Source organism: Lontra canadensis, unplaced genomic scaffold (assembly GCF_010015895.1).
Source record: "Lontra canadensis isolate GAN:19392208 unplaced genomic scaffold, GSC_riverotter_1.0 scaffold24, whole genome shotgun sequence".
Lineage (NCBI taxonomy): Eukaryota > Metazoa > Chordata > Mammalia > Carnivora > Mustelidae > Lontra > Lontra canadensis.
This window is the reverse complement of record NW_022631018.1, coordinates 3517323-3539991: the sequence shown is the minus strand read 5'-3', so window position 1 is coordinate 3539991 and position 22669 is coordinate 3517323. Positions and strand designations below refer to the sequence as shown.

Below are 22669 nucleotides of genomic sequence, written 5' to 3'. Positions count from 1 at the left end.
AGTACTATTGTATCTATCTGTTCCCCAATGGAACAGTCTTGACTCGAAGCATATTCCAAGGGAATGAAAAACACCAGAGGGGCTGCCTACCACACAGGTACACTAAATCTTGTCAATAGTACAGACAAAATTTTTCCCATTGGCCTTCCAATGAAGGAGAGTTTTCCATTTCTTCTACAGAGAACCAACAGCAGGGAGGTAATGCAGATAAACTTTACCACTGAGAGCCATACAAGAATTCAATTAATATTAAGCTGGATAAAGTAAAACAATTTTGATGGAGTTCATTATGTAGCCATTTAAGTGATAAGCAAGAAGGCTTTAAAGGTAAAGGAAATCACTTACAAAAAATTACATGAAAAAAGTACAGCATAAATCACAGGGACTACAATTGTAACTTTGTAAATATTTAAATACTTGTCAAAAAGGGAATACAGAAGAAACAAAGGGGATAAAAATATATGCGACTTTATAAATTATTTAATGTTATAATGTTTTAACATTTAAAATGTTTAATAAAATTAAAAGTGGCAGAAAAAGAGCATAGCTGTTAGATAGAGTTATAGTAAGATAGAATTTATCACATTTACTACCTCCCAAAGCATCCTAGGTTTTGGCAGTAATAACTCGTAATTTACTGGACAGACAGCATAGTTTCACACCTCCAGCCAAGCACAAGTCCTGGCACACAGTAGGCACTCAATAAACATTTACTAAATCAAAAGCAAGTTTTAACAGTATTACTAAAGAATGAACTAGAGAGGCAATGGAACACAGAGGTAAAGAAATGGGCTTTGGAAAGAGAAGACTTTCCACTGACTAGCTGTAGAATCATGAGGATATTATAGAAGGACTGTGAGCTTCAGTTTATTTTTCTGGAAAGTATATAATAATGCATGTCTATGTCTAACACTGGGGTAAAGACTAAATGAGATACTACACATTTATTATTTAGCACAGCACCCGGCATATGTAGGAGCTCAAAAACAGAGCTATCATTATTTTTCCTATACAACAATGATGTTTGTTTTAGAACAACTCACCTGTAATCTTTCAAAAATTTTTTGAACATTTTATATGTTAATCTTTTCAGAATAGATAAAACACTTCCTGTCAATCTGCAATATACTTATGATAATTTAACCTTCTCTGGGGGATAGTTATTATCATGAGCAAATGCTACCTTGAGAACCGTAGACTGATGAGCAGGGTGTTGATTTTTGGGCGAATTCTAGAACTTACTATGAAAGAGATGGTTAGCAAACACTTAGAATAGAGAAACGGTAAAATCACTACAGTACAAATTGGGTAAGGCTAGCAAACTGGGTATCATATCATATAATCTGATTTGTATTATAAAACCATAAATATATACACGAATGCAAACATATATGTAATAAAACTATCTGGAAGACTGTTTATCAAATTGCCAACAGTGATTATCTTAGGGTGGGCAAGCAGGGAAGTGTCTTAGGAAAGATTTTTGATATTCTTTTTGCCATTTATATTCTTTCACTGATCATTAAGGAAGATACAGATATTCCCGTTTTGAAAATTTTATGTGTGTATGCTGGTGAGCCAGGGGACAGCACTGACAGATCTGTAAGGGAATAAGGAACCAGATGCAAAAAGCTTGCAACCTGAAAGCCCTCAAATGTTACACCACAAGGTATACTAGTCATGGTCCAAACCAGAATACTTCCCCAACAATTTAGATGGAAACTTTTTAAGGTATGCCTATCTAAACCGCAGATCACTGAAAACAGGTAATTTAGGTAGTATGTTAGATGACTGAGATGAGATTCAAACTCTCTTTTAGGTCTAAACACACACACACACACACACACACAACCCAACAAAATCAAATTTTGCTAAGCTAAGGATAAAGTTCTAAGTTTACACCAAAAAAAAAAAAAAAATCACTTGCTTAAAAGCAGGTTGGAGAATACCCATTTGTCAGGCCACAGTTAAGTAACTGAAGTGAACTGGCCACAAGCTCACTGTGAGCTGAATATAATAAAGCTGCTAAAAATCTAAAGCTTATCTGGTAACACAGAATGATGATTACTAGTTCTCGACCTTTGGCTGGGCCAAATGCAGGAGAGATACGATGTTGCCATGAGGAACAGTGAGTTGATGAAGCCGCTATCCTCAGCTGGATGGAGGGCGCAAGCCCATCAGCTGCTTGGAAAATTAGCAATCTCACAACTGTTCTCGAACAGTGATGTTTTGCCAGGCACATCCTGAGGATGGCTAATTCTGGACATGACATTTTAAGATACACTCTACATACTGGAATATAATCAGACTGGGACAAAGGCAGCGGTGAATGGTCTAGAAACAATGTCATACAAGGAATATTTATAGGGAAAAATAGGAGATTGCTAAATTTACAAAACTGGAACTCTCTACATAGAGTAAATCATGCCTTGCTCTATAATTCCTCAACCTGTTACTCTTTTTTTCTACTATAGCATAAATCACGTGGTTTTAATTGTATCTTTACATACTTATCTTCACTAACTACAAGTCAAGGGAGGGCAGGAATGGGTTCTAATTTCTCTTCCCATCCCCACACGTAAGTGCAGTGCCTGGCATACAGCAGGTGCTTAATTATTTTGTTCCTTGCATGAGTTGCCAGAATAGCATTGCATTCAAGAGCCAATCTGCCTTGATAAGAATTCTAATTACTAATTGTGCGACCTTCGGTAAGTTCCCCAACCTTTCTGTGCCTTGGCTTCTTCACCTATACAATGAAGATTATAACAGAAATTACACTTCAGAGGGTTGTTGTCAAGATCAAAGGAATTAAACAAAGAAGGGGCTTAATCAGAAGAATGCCCAAAATGTAGACAGCAGTAAATAAATATTAAAAATAAATACACAGCCTATCTGCTTTCATTTCTTATTGGTATCTACATGGCTACTTCCAAAAACCTATCCATTTCTCATCAGCTACGATCAGGGAAGTAGGTCTCAAGCCTCATTAACTATTATCTAAATACTCTCGAGTGAAGGACTAAGGACAGCTCTGAGTAGATGATGAGGGCTGTATCTCACCTGCCTCTACCCCTCTGCCTGAAATTCCTTTTACTACTGTTTTCTCATCCTTATCTTGAAGGATGATACAGAAGCCTCCAGAAACCTTCCAGGGACTGTCATATCCCAATCTTTAATACGTTTCATGGCACACATACAATGTAGTAGCTAGCATCTCTTTATCTGCCTATTCTCAGTGATTCAAAGATGGAAAAGACATGTCTTCTATCTTAAATCCTCAGAAACTAGTATAACTCTGGCACATAAAACACTTCATAAACACCTGTGGAATGAACATTTGGTAACCAAATCAACAAACGTTAGTGTTCATTAGAGATGTGCTGCTAGGTTCTGGATGGTTAAAATAACCAGATAAGTAATCCTGGAATAACTGTAATGTTAGTGAATATCACATTAACCAAAGTGTGCTTTTTACAGCTTGAGTATTTCATGCCATCCACATCTATCCAATATGCGACGAAAGAGAAATTGACAATGGTCTTCCCCAGCCCTTCAAATCGGCAACAGAATAAGAAAGAATACACACATTAACCAAGATATGCTTTGAGGAATTTTTGACTCAGCAAAAATCATAATGCAGATCATTCATCATCATCTTGATAATTTCTAACATTGTGCACAATATAAAAACTATTAACACAGGACCCCCTCCCCGCATTCCTAATACTCCTAATACCAAGGTTCTGATATTTAACATTTGTTTATTCATCTACTTAAAAATCATTTAAGCACCTACTATATGCCAGGCACTATGATAAAAATACAAACTTTAAATAAGCCGATTCAAGAGTTTAAAATATAAACACAATGAACTACCTTTTGCATCTTCAAGAACCTTTTGTAAAAGCATTAAGCGTATCTGAATTCTAAGAGTTGTATTTTGTGTTGTTTCAGAGTTACCCTGAGGAAAGGGGATGTTAGGAATGTTTTACCTGTCCTCATGACTTCCAGTACGAACATCCTTCATGGCAGCAAATCCGCAAGGCACTCTAGCATATTTATTTAAATTTTCAATAAGTGTTTTCCCTACTTCAAGGTAGTAAGGATCTCCTGTAGCCTATTAAAAAGGAGAATATATGTATACATATATATAGCTTATATATTACCATATACCCACTCATTTATCAGGGATTTATTGAGTACCTACTAGGTGCTTAGGCATTGTATCAGACACTGGAGTACATGTTACACAGAACTTAGCTCTGAAAATAAGCCAGGGATCTGCTTTATGGAATATCTTAAACACACAACTGGAAAGCTGTCCAACTACGTCTCTCAGCCCTTTTGATAAAATTTTCAAAGCCCAAAAAGGTAAGAGACATGCTTTAGAAAGCAACTCTAGAATATAACATTTCTCTTTTTAGAAATGTTTATGTAAATATTTTGAAAAGACACAAAACTTGGGTGTCAATTCTTCTATCTTTCAATAATTATGGTCTAGATGAATGAAAACCGTAACATATCCAATCATGGTAACATTAAGCAAGGACTTTGAAAACCCAATAACTATTATAAGGTAGTGAGATATCCAACAGAGAATGGGGACTAAACAGCAAAAAGAGAGGTAAAAGAGCTTACTTTATACAAGAAGTAGGTACTTTCTGCAAATTCTGGTCTTAAAGGATGTTGAGCCCAATGTACCCTGAAATCTGTGGTAAATGCCTAGACAAAACAACATATAAATAGGTACAGAAATGTGATTAAAAAATAAACAACCGGTTCTAGAGTATATAGTACATAAGTTAGACCATAAGAAAGTAAAAAATTAAAATATTGGTAACAATTTTCATCAATAAAATGAAAATATTCATTGTTTAAAATCATAATTCATTTTTGCTAGTGCTATTTTTAGCAATTAAAGTAATTATTTTTGTAAATGATCATTTTGGCTATTAGGAAGCTTAGAGAAAACTATGAAACTCAGTAATGCTACTAAATGGGTCTTTGTGTTTTCTTCTTTTTCCTTATCTCCATTTTTCCCTCTTAATTATTAAGTCCCTTGTTCTATTTCTATTTTAGCATTTGAGTATATTCTTTCTTTTGTAACAACCTCAAATCCTCTGCAGAGTGAGACAAGGCATTATTTAAAAATAAAACTAGTCTCACTTGAAATTATTCACTAACAGAGCCAACTGGTTTTAAGAAAAAGATTAAAATAAAACCAAAACCTTTATGGGAACCAAATAAAACTTAATCTGTGATAAGATGTATTTAGTTGAACCTTGGTTTATTCTCAGTGAATATGAATTTTCTACAATGCACAGTCCTACTTACCTGTAGTCTAATAAAACTATACTTTCTCAAACAAACACTTAAGGAAGCAATCTAGCGGCACCTGGGTGGCTCAGTGGGTTAAAGCCTCTGCTTCTGGCTCAGGTCATGATCCCAGGGTCCTGGAATCGAGCCCCGCATCAGGCTCTCTGCTTGGCGGGGAACCTGTTTTCCCCCATCTCTCTCTGCTTCCCTCTCTGCCTATTTGTGATCTCTGTCTGTCAAATATATAAATAAAATCTTTAAAAAAAAAAAAAAAGCAATCTAAATTGGTGAAATGCTTAGGTATCTCGCAGAGTATAATGAATAAGCAGGGACAGAACACATACATGAATTTGGGAATTTTTAATGGTACATTTCTGGAAAGCCAAAATGTGTGCTATTAAGATTTGGCCTATCAAGCTAGCAAGAATATTTATTACTAATATATAAAAACTAGGCAGTCTATGTGATCAGCAAGAGTATATGTTCAATGCATATCATTTTCATCAAATAATCTTTAGAAAATAAAGAGTAAAAAAGTCTCTCTAGGGGCGCTTGGGTGGCTCAGTGGGTTAAAGCCTCTGCCTTTGGCTCGGGTCATGATCCCAGGGTCCTAGGATGGAGCCCCGCACTGGGCTCTCTGCTTGGCAGGGAGCATGCTTCCTCCTCTCTCTCTCTCTGCCTGCCTCTCTGCCTACTTGTGATCTCTGTCTGTCCAATAAATAAATAAAATCTTAAAAAAAAAAAATCTCTCTAGTTGGTGGGTATATGTAAAAGTTAGAATGAGAAAATATGTATGTAATGGCATAGATTAGGAAAGGCTGAGAAATACTAATTTGGGTTGTTTTCTTTTCACACAGAGGTCAGCATTACCTTAAATTAGACTTCTCTTAATACATGAGAAAAAGGAAAAACATACATAGTACTGTATAAACCAAAAACTACTTAATTAAATAAACTATTTAACCAGGAAAAAAACAAATAGGAAAGAATAAACTAATCCTGAAGATAACATTTGCTATCTTTAAATTAGCAATTTATAATATATGTAAATTAGAATTCCCAAGATGATGTGCTTACCTCTGGTAGGAAATTATGTTTTTTTATCACCTGATATAACATTTCATGAGTTTCAATAGCAGGTCTAATATCCCCCTTTAAGACCTAGAAGTCAATAATAACAACAAAATTACCTAACAAAATATGAGTTGACTTTAGAGTCATTATATAAACAGAAAAATGTATATTAATTTTAAAATGTAACTCCATTTTGGTAACTCAATTTTAGAGATCACATATGCATTTAATTATTCTATGTTAATACTTAAAAAGCACAGGTATTTTGGTGTGGGGTTTTTGTTTGTTTTTTTTTTGGTTTGTTTTTTACCTGCAAACCTGGAAAAAAGGCAAGCAAAGCATCCATCCAAGTTCGAGCATTCAGCATTGGCTTGTGGATGTGTACATCAAGCAGAAGAGGTGGCTGGCTAATGTACCTCATTATGGCATCGTAGTGCTAGAAGATCACAATATGTGTTCATGAAAGTAGATGAAAAAAGATGTATTATTCTAAAAACAGTAATTAAATCTCACTGTGAAGAAAGTTAACCTGAATTTATATATAAATACATTTACTTATTAACTATGTAAATATTTAAATTATTCTATATGGAAATCTTTCTAAAATATAGTATATATACTCCCCTGTGTTAATTCTGATGCAGAATATTAAAGACTATAGTTAATATAGAATCTTCTGAGGGGAGATCCTATTGCTGTCTTGTGGGAATGGCCCATGGCTGTGGCCAAAGGATGCTCTTATGTCCTCTTGAAATATAGTTATAGGCTTCTGTATTACAGAATTAGTTGCATTTTTCTCCTGTGTATAGGAAGTTTGGTCCCTTCTTAGCTAATGTAATACTCTGGTGGAGCTCACCACTACTTAAATTAATGCATCTAGTTACTGTTACCACTCTTACAGTCTGCTACATCTTTTATATTCTTAAAAAAACTCTTTTTCCCCTTCTTTTACCTTCTAGGTATTTCTCAGATTTGACAAAAACAGGTTGAGCTGTTAGTCAATCCATGAGCCAATTAAAAAAAACCTGTCCTGGTTCACCTCAAAAAAATCTTGTTATAATCTAATAATATGTGATCATGTTTTTTTTTTTAAGTATTCAACTGGCAACTTATTAGGTCTCTTACTGGTTTTTCCTAGCTCATCTATTATTTAATAAGTATTATTGAGTATCTGCTAGATGCTAAGGCATTATTCTAACACTTCACATGCACTAGCTTATTTAATGCTTCCAATAACTCTATGATAATACTAATATTCCCATTTTGTGGATAAGGAACAGAATTAAATAGTGTAAAGTTACTTGCCCAAAGTCACAAAACCAGTGGTACACCAGGATTTAAACCCAAGCGGGACAAACTCCCCTACTTTAGCCACTATACCATACTGTCTCACAGTAATGTGGGTGAACTGATGGGTGCACAAAGAAATTGTAAATGATGTTGAAAAGAATACAGTGATATAGCTGATGAGTTTACTGTACTGATTTCAATTTGCTTCAGTTACAAAGGCAAACCGATCAGGTTCAGTAATCCCTTCCCTTTTCCCCTAAAAATATGCCTGTGGTTCTGACCCAGACTTAAAAAAGAGTTATTGACCTGCTTTTGAAATGAATACTCACTAGTTTCCCTAAATCTCCAAAGCCCTGCATGCTTGGTGTGATCAAGGACTAGGCCAAATTTCCAAGATTTCAACAAGAATTGGAGTCCAAAGGAGAAAGATAACTAGTAATTTATTCCAATAAATTCACTTCCTTGTATAAAAGATTAGGTAAACTCAAATCTACTTATTTTATGACTTACTGGCAGAACTCAAAAACTTCTGAAAAGAGATGAAAATAAAATTACTTTGTAAACTAATTTTTGGAATGTATGTAGCCTTTGTCCTGCCCTTGTCCAACATCATCAAGGAATACTGACAAAAAAACCAATACACATTTAAAAAAGATTATTTCTCCAACTTTCACTCAGTTCAGTTTCTATCAAAATCTGGCACTCAAATAAAATTGGCTCTAAAGTTACTATAAAATTAGATCAACTTACTGTATTAAATCTTTCCAGAAAACTGTCATCTCCAAGCAAGACATAGGCTTTCAATAGATATTCATAATATGAATCAATCCCTGCTCCAACTCCACTATCTATGAAAAAAATACATATAAACATGGTTCTTTATTAAACAAGTCTTAAAACCTCCTGACAGAGTATAAGTGAGGGTAGGAGTACATTAAGAATGAAAGCTCAGCGGCGCCTGGGTGGCTCAGTGGGTTAAGCCTCTGCCTTCAGCTTGGGTCATGATCTCAGAGTCGTGGGATCGAGCCCTGCGTCAAGCTCTCTGCTCAGCGGGGAGCCTGCTTCCCCCTCTCTCTCTGCCTGCCTCTCTGCCTACTTGTGATCTCTATCAAATAAATAAATTAAAAAAAAATAGAATGAAATGTCAGTCTAAACATGAAACTGTTTAAAGTAAAAGTTCAACATTTATAGAAATATTAACCCTACTAGATGAATAACAATGGTTCCTTGCTGATGTTTGTATATTTACAAAAAAAGAATCTTACTTTGCAAAACTCGTTACATAAGTCTTATTTAAAAGCAGGAGATAATAGTTCTAAGAAGTTTTTTAAAGCTCATTTTCTCAGTGAGAAACTCCAAAAAGGAAACCTTAGAGAGGACCATTAGACGTTTTTAAAAACATTTAGATCCTTAATCAGTAAGACATCAATCTTTAAGTTACAGTAGAGATGAAATCAAGACTGCTGCTGTTTGGAGGGTCCAATTTTAATTGCTGCAACTTCCCTCCAAGATCATCACTGAGGACCAAAGGAAACCGTAAGAAGCCTGGCAGCATGGGCAGGGCAGGTAGGGGAGAGGGTGGTTTTGGCCTGGAGCAGAAGGCAGCCCGACATGACTAAGAAAGAATCAAATAGGAGGGAAACTGCTAGAGCTTTGCTCTTACTTCTCCCAAACCACTATCTTAAGACACACCTCCTCCTACACTTGCTACAACTCAGATCTGTGCTCCAGGTCTCCTCAGGAGTAAAATCAGGACAGCACTGAAACCCTGCATAAGGAATTGAACAAAAGAGGTGGGAACTAATTTTAGACATTCTTTCCCCTACCTTTCCCAGTAATTCCTGAGGTTGGTGAGTTTACAATTTAAATTACAACTACAATTACAATCTTAGAAATCCCTATACCCAGGGACCATGCAGCATCAATTAAATCAGACTCTCCTGGGGTCCAAGCATTGATATTTTTTAAAAAAAATTCTTAGAATTCATCCCTAAGATCACTGGGGATGACAGGGATTGGAATCTGACCTTCTCACAGAATAGGTGAAAAAGGAACATAAACTTATATGCCAAAAACATTTAAGCAGCATGACTTTCTAAAAATAAAAAGAAGGTGCTGGAATAAGAATTTATCAGAAGAAGAAATAATAAAACAGGCACACTTACTTTAAATTATTTAATTTTAAAATTAGCCTAGTAGACATACTAAAGATAGGGAAGATACTAACAATATAAAATAATAAGAAAAAAAATTTCAAGTAAGCTCTCCATCTTACATGGGGATTGAACTCACGCTCTATCAACTGAGCCAGCCAGGTGCCACACAAGAAAAATGTTTTAACCAGGCAGAAATATACAGAATAAAAAATGAAACAGTTAAAACAATAAAGCAGATGGGACATATAGCAGAAAGGATGAGGCTGAGGCAGAGATCAGCAAATTGGAAGATCACATGTGGCAATTTTCTAGAAGAAAGAAAGGCAGAAGGAAAAAAAAAATATATAAAGATAAGATATATGGAGCAGAGAAACAGAATTGATTTAGATAACAGGAAGTGCAAAAAGAGAGATTAATAAAAATGAAAAGAATATCTAAAAAATAAGACCAGGGGCGCCTGGGTGGCTCAGTGGGTTAAAGCCTCTGCCTTCAGCTCAGGTCATGATCCCAGGGTCCTGGGATCGAGCCCCACATGGGGCTCTCTCCTCAGCAGGGAGCCTGCTTCCCCCCTCTCTCTCTGCCTGCCTCTCGGCGTGCTTGTCATCTCTGTCAAATAAATAAATAAAATCTTTAAAAAATTTTTTTTAAAAATAAGACCAGTTTTCAGCAATTAAAAACAAAGATTTTAAGGAGAAAGGACCCATAGACTATCAAAAGGAGAGCTAAAGAAAAGTCTATACCTAAAATTAGAGAGACATTTTTAGAAATTTCTCTTTGCTTTTAATATTCCTAGTCTTCCACAGAGGAAGACTAGATCACACACATAAGGGCATAAAAATCAGAATATTTCTCATTTTTTAATATGATGTATGAAGACAACAGAATTGTATTTTCAAAGACTTGAAGGAAAAGAAATTAAATAGAAAATTATATATATCCAAATGAACACTCAAATATGAAAGCAAAATAAAGTTGTTAGGCATAAAAGGCCTCAGAAACTATTAAAAGCTACTGAAAACAGGGATAAATAAGTAAGAAGGGAGACAAATCTACCAGATGTTGTTAGCAATAAATACACAAGGTACAAGTGACCAAATACCTTGACAGTTTGGTTTGTTACCTTTAAAGAAAGGAAAAGAGGGCTGTGCTAAGACCAAAAAGGAAAAAGAACAAATTCACAGTGAATAAGAACTAAATAACTACATAATATTAACAAAACGAGGGGTGGAGGTTGGGGTGACAAGAGGTAGAAGATGCTAAAGTTCATGTCTTACTAGGAGGTAAATATAGGTTTCATTTAATAACAAAAGGATTAAAGAGAAAACAGGAAAGGTGGAACACACTGAAATTACAATTAAGATAGTATAAGTCCAAATATATTAAAAATAGAAGTAAATAGAAAAACATAAAAAAAAGAAGTAAAAATAGAAGTAAATGTAAATGGACTGAAATCACCAATTAAAAGACAAAGACTGACAAATTGGCTTTTTAAAATAATCTGTAAATTTCATAAGAGTTACACTCAGAGCATGGGCACCTGCAAAGACTGAAAGTAAAAGGACAGAAAATTTATCAGGCAATTAAGCAAAATAAAGCTGATGTAGCTGTATTACTATCAGATTAAATAGACTGTAAGACAAAGAACATTATTAGAGATGATCACTACATAATGAAGAAATACTTTAAATCATTTGTATGTTTAAAACAAAAGACACAAAAATATTTCTCTCAACTAAGGAGAAAGAGGTATTTTAAATGAATGCACCTAATAAAACAGACTATTGCACCCAAAAATATATACAAAGCAAAACAAAACTACAGGGAGATATTAATTAAGTCCACTACCACTGTCAGAAATTTTATCTACCTTTCTTAATTCTTGGTAGGACAAGCAAACAGAAAATCAGCAAATTGACATATACAGAAATCTATACCCAAGAATGAGAATATACATACTTTTTAAAGTACATGCAAAATGTTCATAAAAACCAGCCATGGTGCCTGGGTGGCTCAGTGGGTTGGGCCACTGCCTTGGGCTCGAGTCATGATCTCAGGGTCCTGGGATCGAGTCCCGCATTGGGCTCCCTGCTGAGCAGGGAGCCTGCTTCCCCCTCTCTCTCTGCCTGCCTCCCTGCCTACTTGTGATCTCTCTCTGTCAAATAAATAAATAAAATCTTTAAAAAAAAAAAAAAAAACAGCCATATTTGGGGCACCTGGGTAGCTCAGTTGGTTAGGCACATCCAACTCTGGTTTTAGCTCAGGTCACGTCCTGAGATCGGCCCCTGCACTAGGTCCCGCAATGAGCATGGAAGTCTGCCAGAGTCTCACTCTCCCTTTTCCCCTCCTTTTGCCCCTCCCCTACCCCATTCATGCAACCTTTCTCTCTCTCTCTCTCTCTCAATCTGGGGAAAGGAAAAAAAAACAAAAAAACCTGGCCATGTTCTAGGCCAAAAAGAAAACGTCAATAAATTTTAATGGATAGTTATCATATAAATCAATATCATATAGGTATCAACAGTATTTTTTTAAAAGTACAACTGAACAGAAAATGGAAAAAATACAAAAACATCAATAAAAAAAGGGAAACCTATAGAAAAATTCTACTCTTCCATACATAACCAAGAAAAACTCTTGGAGAAATATACAAATATTCATGGCACTACTTTTCATTAGAGAAAATCCAGGAAACAATCTAAATGCCCAGATTGTGATTGATTCATCCAATAAAATATTATACAGCAGTCAAAAAAAAAAACCCAACTACACCTTCATGCAACAATATACACGAATATTAGCAATATATTATGTGAAAAAGGTCTCAAATGCATGATGTGATATGATTTTATAAGGTTTAAAACAAAACAAAAAAATATACTTTTTAAGAATACATACTGATGCAATAAAACTTTATTAAAAGCAAATGATCAGTAGAAGATAAGAATGCTATTTCAGTTAGAGAAGGCAGAGGTATAGGACTGCAAAAGTGGAGTCAAGGATCATATGCACAAGTGTTTGTCATCAAGTAATGGTCCACTTGTGGGTCCTTATTACATTATTAAAAATGATTAAATAGGGGCACCTGGGCAGAAATGATTAAGTAGGGGTGTCTGAGCGGCTCAGTGGGTTAAGCCTCTGCCTTCAGCACAGGTCATGATCTCAGGGTCCTACGATTGAGCCCTGCATTGAGCTCTCTGCTCAACGGGGAGCCTGCTTCTCCCCCTCTCTCTCTGCCTGCCTCTCTGCCTACCTGTGATCTGTCTGTCAAATAAAATCTTAAAAAAAAAAAAAAAAAAGAATTAAGTAAAATGGGCCATGCATAGACCAATGATGAGTGTGTCATCATCTTTGATTAGGATTAGGATTAGGACAAGGATTAGGATTAATTTAAAATTAATTCTGCCTAATTAATTTGTACCTGAGTTCCAAGCAGATTAAAAAACAGAAAAGAAACGGTAAAATTCTGAAACCAGAATTCTGGTGATAACATCTAGTGATAACATTATTAAATATAGATTTCTACTTAATGTGAGACAACTGAGGTATTCTGATTCTTTAGTTCTTAAGAAAACTAGTTTTAGTATTTCATCCATATCACATCTATAATGCTATATCAATTAAGGTATGAAATAAAACAGTAAGTCCATCTAGAATAAATGTACTTTTTTTGGGTCCCAAAGAAGAAAATCAGGTTAAATTAAAATTCCAGCAATCTGGTGAAAAACTATGCTTTATACTGTCCCAAAGATTATTTTAACAAATGAAAATCATTTCTTCCCCATTCAGAGGATGTGAAGGCTTGATTTAAAAAGCCCAACTTACATGAAAAAAAAAAGAAAGTGCCCAACTTACATACCTTTTCTTACCCAATCTCCAGTATGAATATTTATAGTCACACCCACTAAATTACTACTTCGTTGTCTTTTTTCCCAGAGAAAATCAAGAGCTTTTCTTGCGTATTCCTATAATTAAAAAAAAGAAAAAAGGATACTAGAAGAACTGCATGTCTCTGGCAAACAGGAAACAAAAGTCAAAGGCTCATAGAATATTTTAAGGATTACATAAAATTCCTATGATAATCATTTATAATATACATTAAATTTCTTTACAAGTCAAATCTTGGCTCTTTTTCAGCCAATCAAGCCTAGTTAAAAAGAATAAGTCTAAAAATACTATTTAGTGGCAGTGATCTCAGTTTGAGACCTTCATGTTCGTCTATATTAGTAGTACAAGTTCACATTCATATACATGTATTAGAAAATTATATTAATTGCGGCCATAATTAAATGCACTTCTTAAAATAATTTCTATCACTTAAATACAAAGTGAAAATCTCCTCACAGACTCTTACTTAGAGAATTCCAAAGTTGGTATGTCATCTCTGAAACACAAACAGGCATTTCAAGAACCCACTTTTTACACAGCATACAAGTTTGTTAGTGAAGAGTAAATAAATTCACTAGTATTCATTTGACAATACCAAACATAACCTTATGACACCATTTCTCTTTTTCACTTATTTTTATCCATTGGCCACTAAATTAAAATAGTTTCTGATCAAATTCTTAGCTCTGGATAAAAAGTGGTTATAAAACATAAAAGCGTAAGACATGTACAGCAGAGTTTCTAAGTTAAACTTAATTTCAGAACGTGAATCTACTTAGCACTGGAGAAGTACGTCTACAGAGAAGCACTTCTACAAAAGAAAAAAAAAATCATTAAACCAATTTGCTACTTTGCAGATTTAAGAACAGAGTATAAAATAATAGTCTTTGCTCTTAAGTCAATTAATTTATGCTGATTTTTTTAAACAAAGCAGATTATGGCTTTAATTAAATGCTATTAATTTCAGAGCCAGAAAGTTTCATAAAGATTATATTTCCCTGTTCCTATCTTACAGCTAAGAAAACAGGCCCAGTGAAATCAAAGACTTAACCGAAGTTTAAAACTGAATTACAGAACGATATGAGAATTCAGAGCTCTTTATATGTTAGACCAAAAGTCATTTTGCCAGATAGTATTTCAGGCATTATGAATCCATATAGTCACTGTCACAATTACTCAACTCTTGTCACTTTAGCACAGATGCAGTCATAGATACAAATAAATAAATAAGCACGGATGTGTTTCAATAAAACTTTATTCACAAAAATAGGCATTGACTATGGCCCCGCGGCTGTTGTTTGCCAACCCTGTATTCGATCGATGCTGTCAACTGCATCATGTCGCTTCTCTTAAAATAAATTACTGTATATTCATGAAGTTAAAAACATCATAATTTCCAAATAGCTTTATTCATAAGTACAAAATAGACCAGTGGAAAGAGTATGGGCTTTGAATTTAGAAAGGCTTGGATTCTAATTTCAATTCTACTCATTCATCCATAGCTGTGCATCTTAAACTCTTTGAGTCTCACTTTCCTAACCTATAAATGCATCAGTATCTCAGAGTTTGTAGTTCAAATTAGACTGTGCAAAAGTGACTATACTTTTCAATGAAAGGAAAATACATCAGCAAAGTACAGAATAAAATCAAACCAAACGTGATAAATCTGTCCTTGACACTCTGAACATACAGATACACAAAGACCACTTGACTTGTTTTACTTACACTCAGATCCAATGTCTCTAATGCTAATATATATTCCCTTGTTTTGCTTGCTTTATGTGTGTCATTTGCTGAATTTTAAAAAAATTTCCCAAGTCATATTTTTAAAAAGAGGGTGTTTTGTGATACTACTCCACACAATAACATGCTTAAACATATAGATAAAATTAAAGTGTGAGACATAGCTACAACAAATTACTTGGGGAATATTAAGTCTTTTGGATAAAAAATAACATTAACCTTGGGGGTAAACAAACTTACAGATATGACTATCAAGACAAGTGCAAAAATTTACACTGTTTCAGCGAGGTTCTCAGAAATGCAACAGACCATCTAGAAGTATAACAAATAGTTTTCCATGTAAGACACCTGTGATATCAAATTCATATAATATGACTAGAAATCTCCTAAGAATAAACCTAAACATTTATAGTTTGTGAAAAATGCAGTTGTATTAATATATATCTACCTCACAATGACTTCTAGGTTTTTGACAAAAACCGTATAATGGAATCTAAACAAAAGTGCACTAAAATGATAGCAATCCTCCAACTAATAATCCTCATACTTGAACAATGAAAAAAAAGATATAAAGTTAGTTACACCCAATACCCAAGAGATCAAAGACTATGAAAAGCAAACCTCAAATATTGTTGCTCCTGTGAATCGACTTAAAGCCGCAAACTCAAGGATCAAGGTACCTGCACAAGCTGTACAGGTATCTGTCTCAGTTCCAGTCCGAGCTTCTGGTTTTCTGATACCAAACTTTAAATTAATCTAAATAAAACCAGAAGATTATCATTAGCAACTATGAACAGAAAATGGCTTCTGGATAAGAGATTACTTTTCAATCAAGATTCTTCATCAAATCATCATAAAATATCTCAACACTGAAATTTGATGATCTTTGTGACTTTCCAATTTAACATCTAGAGAAGAATATTCTACATATATAATATTCATGGGGTAAGAAAGTTTTCATTGATTTCCTTCCTTAATGAGACCAAAATTCAGTACCCATATAAGAATTACATAGGGGGGCGCCTGGGTGGCTCAGTGGGTTAAAGCCTCTGTCTTCGGCTCGGGTCATGATCCCAGTGTCCTGGGATCGAGCCCCACATCGGGCTCTCTCCTCAGCAGGGAGATTGCTTCCTCTTCTCTCTCTCTCTCTGCCTGCCTCTCTGCCTACTTGTGATCTCTATCTGTCAAATAAATAAATAAAATCTTAAAAAAAAAAAAAAGAATTACATAGGGAAAATACCCAGTTCTATAACAATTTTATTCTCTGAACAGTATGAAACTAGACTAGCTCTAAAAGAAATTAATTTGAAAATTTATAAAAAAAAAATACTATATTAATCCTTCACAGCCAAAAAAAAAAAAAAAAAAAAAAAAAAAAACCTGATTAAGTTATGGTATGTATTCAAAAGGAGATTAAAATTTTGTTTACAGCTTTTAAAAGTTTTAAAATGTAGAGTATATTGCCTTGCTGACAGGCTATCAAGCAACACAAAGAAAATTTTTTCGAAGGAATATTTTCTTAATAATTCAAAGACAGCCAAATTACATTATAAACCTAGATTAACCAGAAACAAACTGACCAGAAACTGATTAAAACTCGAATGGTTTTCTGCAGTCTAAATAAATATAAAAAAGAGCAAGCATACACCAAGGATTTCATATAACAATAAACAAAAACATCAAATACAAATACAGACTCTGTTAGGAGAAGTTCAAATAAATTCATATTTCAACTTATCTGCAGAAATCAACTGCTGGGTAAGCCTATTACCTTAACAGCGTCCAACTGACACTCTAGGAAGCAAGGAGACAGGGATAATATCCACTCACCACCAATAGACAAATAACAAAAGTGAAATGTAGGTGAGACATGAGGAGTGGATTGTTGCACTGGCCGTTCACCTCACTTTCCAAAATGTCACTTGAGGCATATAAATGCCGTACAAATGGAACTAACAACAAATGCTAAGATCTAAAACTCAGAAGAAATATCACAGATATTTGATAAAATATCACTGGATTAGGAGTAGCTGAGAGCTAACAATGGCAAAGTCCAGGGAAGTGGTCATAAGCAAGCAAAGGCAAGACAGAAAACATTTATATTCCATTTTTAGTATCTCTTAACACAAAAAAGGAAATACTTTGACACACTGAAGTTCTGTACATCAAAAATATTTAAGATGGTTGTATACTGCATTATAGTCATTACTATCCCAAGATGGTCGGTACTAATGATATAAAAGGTTTATTTCTTAATACAACTATCTATAGTATCATATCATTTCCATCTCCTATGCTGAAGATCCGCATTATTAAACAACTTCCAAATGCAAAACCTCCAGAGGGCATCATGGTTTTTATAAGACAAGGAAAAAGGGTTGAGTGCTTATGTTTTTTGCTTATGTTAATCCTCTCGGTTGAGTTTTGCTCTAGAGGCTGTTGAGATAAGCTGCAGTCCTCCTGACTAGATCTCAGAAGACCAGTGTAGAGAGGGCACTGGTAGGAGCATCTGTTTAGTCATGTACAAGTTAGAAACAAGGAGGTTATTGCCCTTTACTTGAAAGGCTTCAGACAAAAAGGGTTAAAAGTATAATAAAGGTTTTTTACTTAGAAGGAAATTTGGAAGCTGCTTTCTCCCTCCTCGTCCTATGTTCCTGGGAATCACAAAGTAGTCCTTGAAAGGAACATTTTTTTTATTGAAAGGTAGAAGTTTAAATTACCTACACTAAATTTATCTAGGTTATATATTTGCTATACCCTAAAGACCCCTAAAGTATGTACAAAATCAAAATGGAACTGCCATTAACCCTATGTTTTATGAATATAATCATCTACCTGACCTTAGAAATGAGGTGGTTTTTTTTAAATTTTTATTTATTTATTTATTTGACAGAGAGAGAGAGAGATCACAAGTAGGCAGAGAGAGAGAGGCAGAGAGAGAGGAAGGGAAGCAGGCTCCCTGCCTAGCAGAGAGCCCGATGTGGGGCTCGATCCCAGGACCCTGGGATCATGACCTGAGCCAAAGGCAGAGGCTTTAACCCACTGAGCCACCCAGGTGCCCCTAGAAATGAGGTCTTAAATGAAAAACTGGCAAAATGCTTTTAATTAACTTTGAGGAAATGGCATCACAAAGTGTGGACTGCCTCTAGGGTTTATAGGTAGATGTAACAAATGGCCATAAACCACTAAAATATAATTTCTGTCCAGCAAATTCTTGAGTTAAAAGCAATAATGCTATACTCTTAATTATGTATGCATACCTAAGAAACACTGTACACATTTTCATGAGTAAAAGCTCATAAGTCTGAAGAAGGCAAGGAAGACAGTTTCTATCAGCAGTCCTTTTCTAAAAAGCATTTTTTATAATTTTCTTGACACTTCAGAGAATAAGAAAACAATACATTTTCTTTATTTTACTCTAATACTCTTAGTAGCTATTGTTTTAATTCCTCCTCTATTTCTCGTGTTATGACAAAAGTGAAGAAATGCTAGATTCCCCCAAATGTGGCACCTCCAATTATAACAAAAACTAAAAGTATTTACTAAAAGTAAATTCAAGGGTGGGGGGCGCCTGGGTGGCTCAGAGAAAAAAAAAAAAAAGGTAAATTCAATTAAAAAAACACCTGGGTTATTTGAAATAACTTTGTTTTTAATTTTAATATGCTAAGAAAATAAAAAGATCAACAAACAAGTTTAACCACACCAAAAAGCAAAGAAATTCCAATTAAAACAAGACTGCATTTTTTCTCATCCAATTGGGAAAATAATAACAATACACACTGTTGGCAACAGTACAACGACACATACACTTTTATAAAACACTGAGTAACTATAAAAGTGGAACCCTCCTGCAGAACAACTGGGCAATAAGTACCCAAAGCCTTAAAAAACATTCCCTATTTGGGGCGCCTGGGTGGCTCAGCATGTTAAACCTCTGCCTTCAGCTCAGGTCGTGATCTCGGAGTCCTGGGATCGAGCCCCGTGTCGGGCTCTGCTCAGCGGGGAGCCTGCTTCCCCCTCTCTCTCTTCCTGCCTCTCTGCCTACTTGTGATCTCTCTCGCTCTGTCAAATAAATAAATAAATCTTAAAAAAAAAAATTCCCTATTTCTGGGACTTACTATTTCCTCTCCTAGTAACTTACCCTATGGAAGAAGTAAAGAGATCTGTACAAAGATGTTTGCAGAAGAGCTATTCAAAATATCAAAAGTGAGAAATTTAGATAAGAGATTTAATAGTCTGTTTCTCTAAACAAACAAAAGAAGTGTTGGTCACGATCCATTAAATTGGTGGGTAAAGCATTATGCCTCCAGTTTGAAAAGCACTGCTCTACATTATGCTCTCTAGTCAAAGGTTTCTTGATGGTGAAAGTGAGTCTTACTTGATTTATATTGGGAGAGAAAAAAGTTATTCCAGGTAAGAGAGATGAAAGGCCTAACAGCATGGAAATAGAAAAAAACAAAGGAAAAGATGACCTTAGGTGTTTGTGGGGGGGGGACACTATTAGATTCTTCTGGCTGAAATGGAACACTCATTGTATTGGGATGTGAGGTTCTGAGAGCACGGCAGAAAGTCTATTGCCAAACCATAATAAATTCTGAAAGTTAAAAGATACTCTGTACAGGGGCACCTGGGTGGCTCAGGGGGTTAAAGCCTCTGCCTTTGGCTCAGGTCATGATCCCGGGGTCCTGGGATTGAGCCCCGCATCAGGCTCTCTGCTCAGCAGGGAGTACCTGCTTCCCTTCCTCTCTCTCTGCCTGCCTCTCTGCCTACTTGTGATCTCTGTCAAATAAATAAATAAAATCTTAAAAAAAAAAAAAAGATACTCTGTACAATCACAAGTAGGCAGAGCAGCAGACAGAGAGAGGGGGAAGCAGGCTCCCCGATGAGCAGAGAGCCCGATGCGGGGCTTCATCCCAGGACTCTGAGATCATCACCCGGGCTGAAGGCAGAGGCCCAACCCACTGAGCCACCCAGACGCCCCCATTTTGAGATTCTGGGTTGGTAGTACAAGAAAGCTGGCTGCAGAGTCAATTGAGGGAGTTTTGTTTTCCCCCAGAGAAAATGTTATATTTAAAGCAAAGGGGAAAAAGCCATTGAATATGAAAAGAACTTTATATGCTGGTTTATTTCTTTATTATTTTTTTAAATTTTATTTATTTATTTGAGAGAGACAGCAAGAGAGATAGAGAGCATGAGCAGGGTGAGGGGCAGAGGAAGAAGCAGACTCCCCGCTGAGCAGGGAGCAGGGCTTCATCCCTGGACTCCAGGATTTCGGGATCATGACCTTAGCCAAAAGCAGCTGCTTAATTAACCAAGCCACCCAGGCCCCCCTGACTTATTTATTAATGCTATTGGTCTCTCCCTCTTGTCCAAGTTAGACACCTCAGCCATTACTAAGTTGTGTATAATTCCTAAACTACTGTAAATACCTATCGTACTCCTATCTTACTCTTTTCCCTCTGGCTTATTCTTTAGAAACTTAAAAAATTAATCTTACTGGGTGCCTAGGTTAAAGCCTCTGCCTTCAGCTCAGGTCATGATCCCAGGGTCCTGGGATCGAGCCCCACTTCGGGCTCTCTGCTCAGCAGCAAGCCTGCTTCCCCCCTCTCACTCTGCCTGCCTCTCTGCCTACTTGTGATCTCTGTCAAATAAATAAATAAAATCTTAAAAAAAAAATCTCAAAATGAATGATTCCTGTGTTTTCACCTAGTTTGAACCCTTCCCTCCCCTCTATTCTCTCACATTACACCCTTTAAGGGTCTGTTTGCATCTAATTCTCCAATAGTTTTCTAAAACACCTCCTTTTTTGTCTTAGGTGTTTTCTTAAGTACCTAAATCTCATCAAAATAAGGCTACCACTGTGTGGTTCCTCCAGAGTCTCTGAACCCCCTCCTTTCCATTGCTCTACTTCCTCATTCCCTTCTTTTTTTAAATTTAATTTTATTTATTTATTTTTTAAGATTTTATTTATTTATTTGACAGACAGAGATCCCAGGTAGGCAGAGAGGCAGGCAGAGAGAAAGGAAAGGAAGCAGGTTCCCTGCTGAGCAGAAAGCCCGATGCGATGCAGGGCTCTATCCCAGGACCCTAGGATCATGACCTGAGCAGAAGGCTGAGGGTTTAACCCACTGAGCCACGCAGGCACCCCTCCTCATTTCCCTCTGTCCTATGTTCTCTCCATATCCTCTCTTCTGGAGAGCCAACACCCACTCTCACTGTTTCAAATGTATCTTCCGCACAAGTAATTCTGTGCCCAAATTCTAGTCTGGCATCTGTTTCTTCCTTCTGCAGCATAATCTAATCTGTTACACAGTGACACATAAAAGCCTTAAACGAATCTAAACTCTCATATCACTCAAATGCAAAACTGAAATGTCAATATAAATGTTTTTTATAGCTATGAAGTATTTTTCTTCAGCCTTAAGCACGTGATGAACAATGGCTCCAATTACAAAAATTCATTTTTTTAAGACCACAAAGGAAGAATATAAAGGCTGCCATATTTTTCAGAATTACTTACTCTTGGATAAGGAAGGCCACTGGTAGTATTGAAAGCTGGTAAAAGTTTGTAACCCAATTGCTTGGCCATTTGGAGAAGTTCATCATTGTACCACTGCATGTACTCCCCTTTTTCTTTCAGCATGATTGCCAATGAGTGTCCACCCAAAAGACCCCTACAAGCACAGAGATGAAATATTATCCACTTCTTACAGATACTTAAAAGTCGCCACCTAAAAAGATGTGGGTATCTTGTTATCGACAATTTAGCACACGTAAGGAAAGACCTCAGAACATCATCTTTTTTACACCTAACTCTGGCCACTCATTTTATGACAAAACACAGGCAATACAAAAAAGTTTTAAATGTTCTATCTGCTGTGAAATATTTGGCATTCTCAAATACCTTAAAATTTCTTAAAATAAAGAAGACCCTTAAAAACAAAAGACTTGACAACTTTTGATTCTACCAACTTTAAAATTTAACTTAATGATATCATCATGTAACCTTTAACTCTTACAGTACAGCACTAAAAAACCCTCCCCAATTCTGTATTAAATAGATTAACAAACTCTGTGAAAAGCTACATAAATACTTTCTAAACTGAAAAAGACTAACAAAGTCTGTAAAAAGCTACATAAATATTTCCTAAACTGAGAGACTCACTTTACCTGTCAAAAGGAAATGTGTTACAACATAAAACTAACCA

At 35.6% G+C, this 22669-nt stretch overlaps 1 protein-coding gene across 9 annotated transcripts in view; it reads right to left on the bottom strand.

Annotated features, from left to right (window-relative positions):
* The window catches only part of EDEM3 (ER degradation enhancing alpha-mannosidase like protein 3), a 70933-nt gene that overhangs the window by 22819 nt on the left and 25445 nt on the right, over positions 1-22669 (bottom strand). For all 9 annotated transcript variants that reach the window (XM_032862649.1, XM_032862642.1, XM_032862641.1 and 6 more), the window contains exons 6-13: positions 21982-22135; positions 16083-16217; positions 13690-13795; positions 8431-8528; positions 6701-6826; positions 6394-6477; positions 4639-4722; positions 3993-4117 (exon numbers count right to left, since the gene is read on the bottom strand). In XM_032862649.1, the coding sequence (XP_032718540.1) occupies positions 3993-4117; positions 4639-4722; positions 6394-6477; positions 6701-6826; positions 8431-8528; positions 13690-13795; positions 16083-16217; positions 21982-22135 (912 nt within the window). The remainder of the gene's footprint in view (positions 1-3992; positions 4118-4638; positions 4723-6393; positions 6478-6700; positions 6827-8430; positions 8529-13689; positions 13796-16082; positions 16218-21981; positions 22136-22669) is intronic.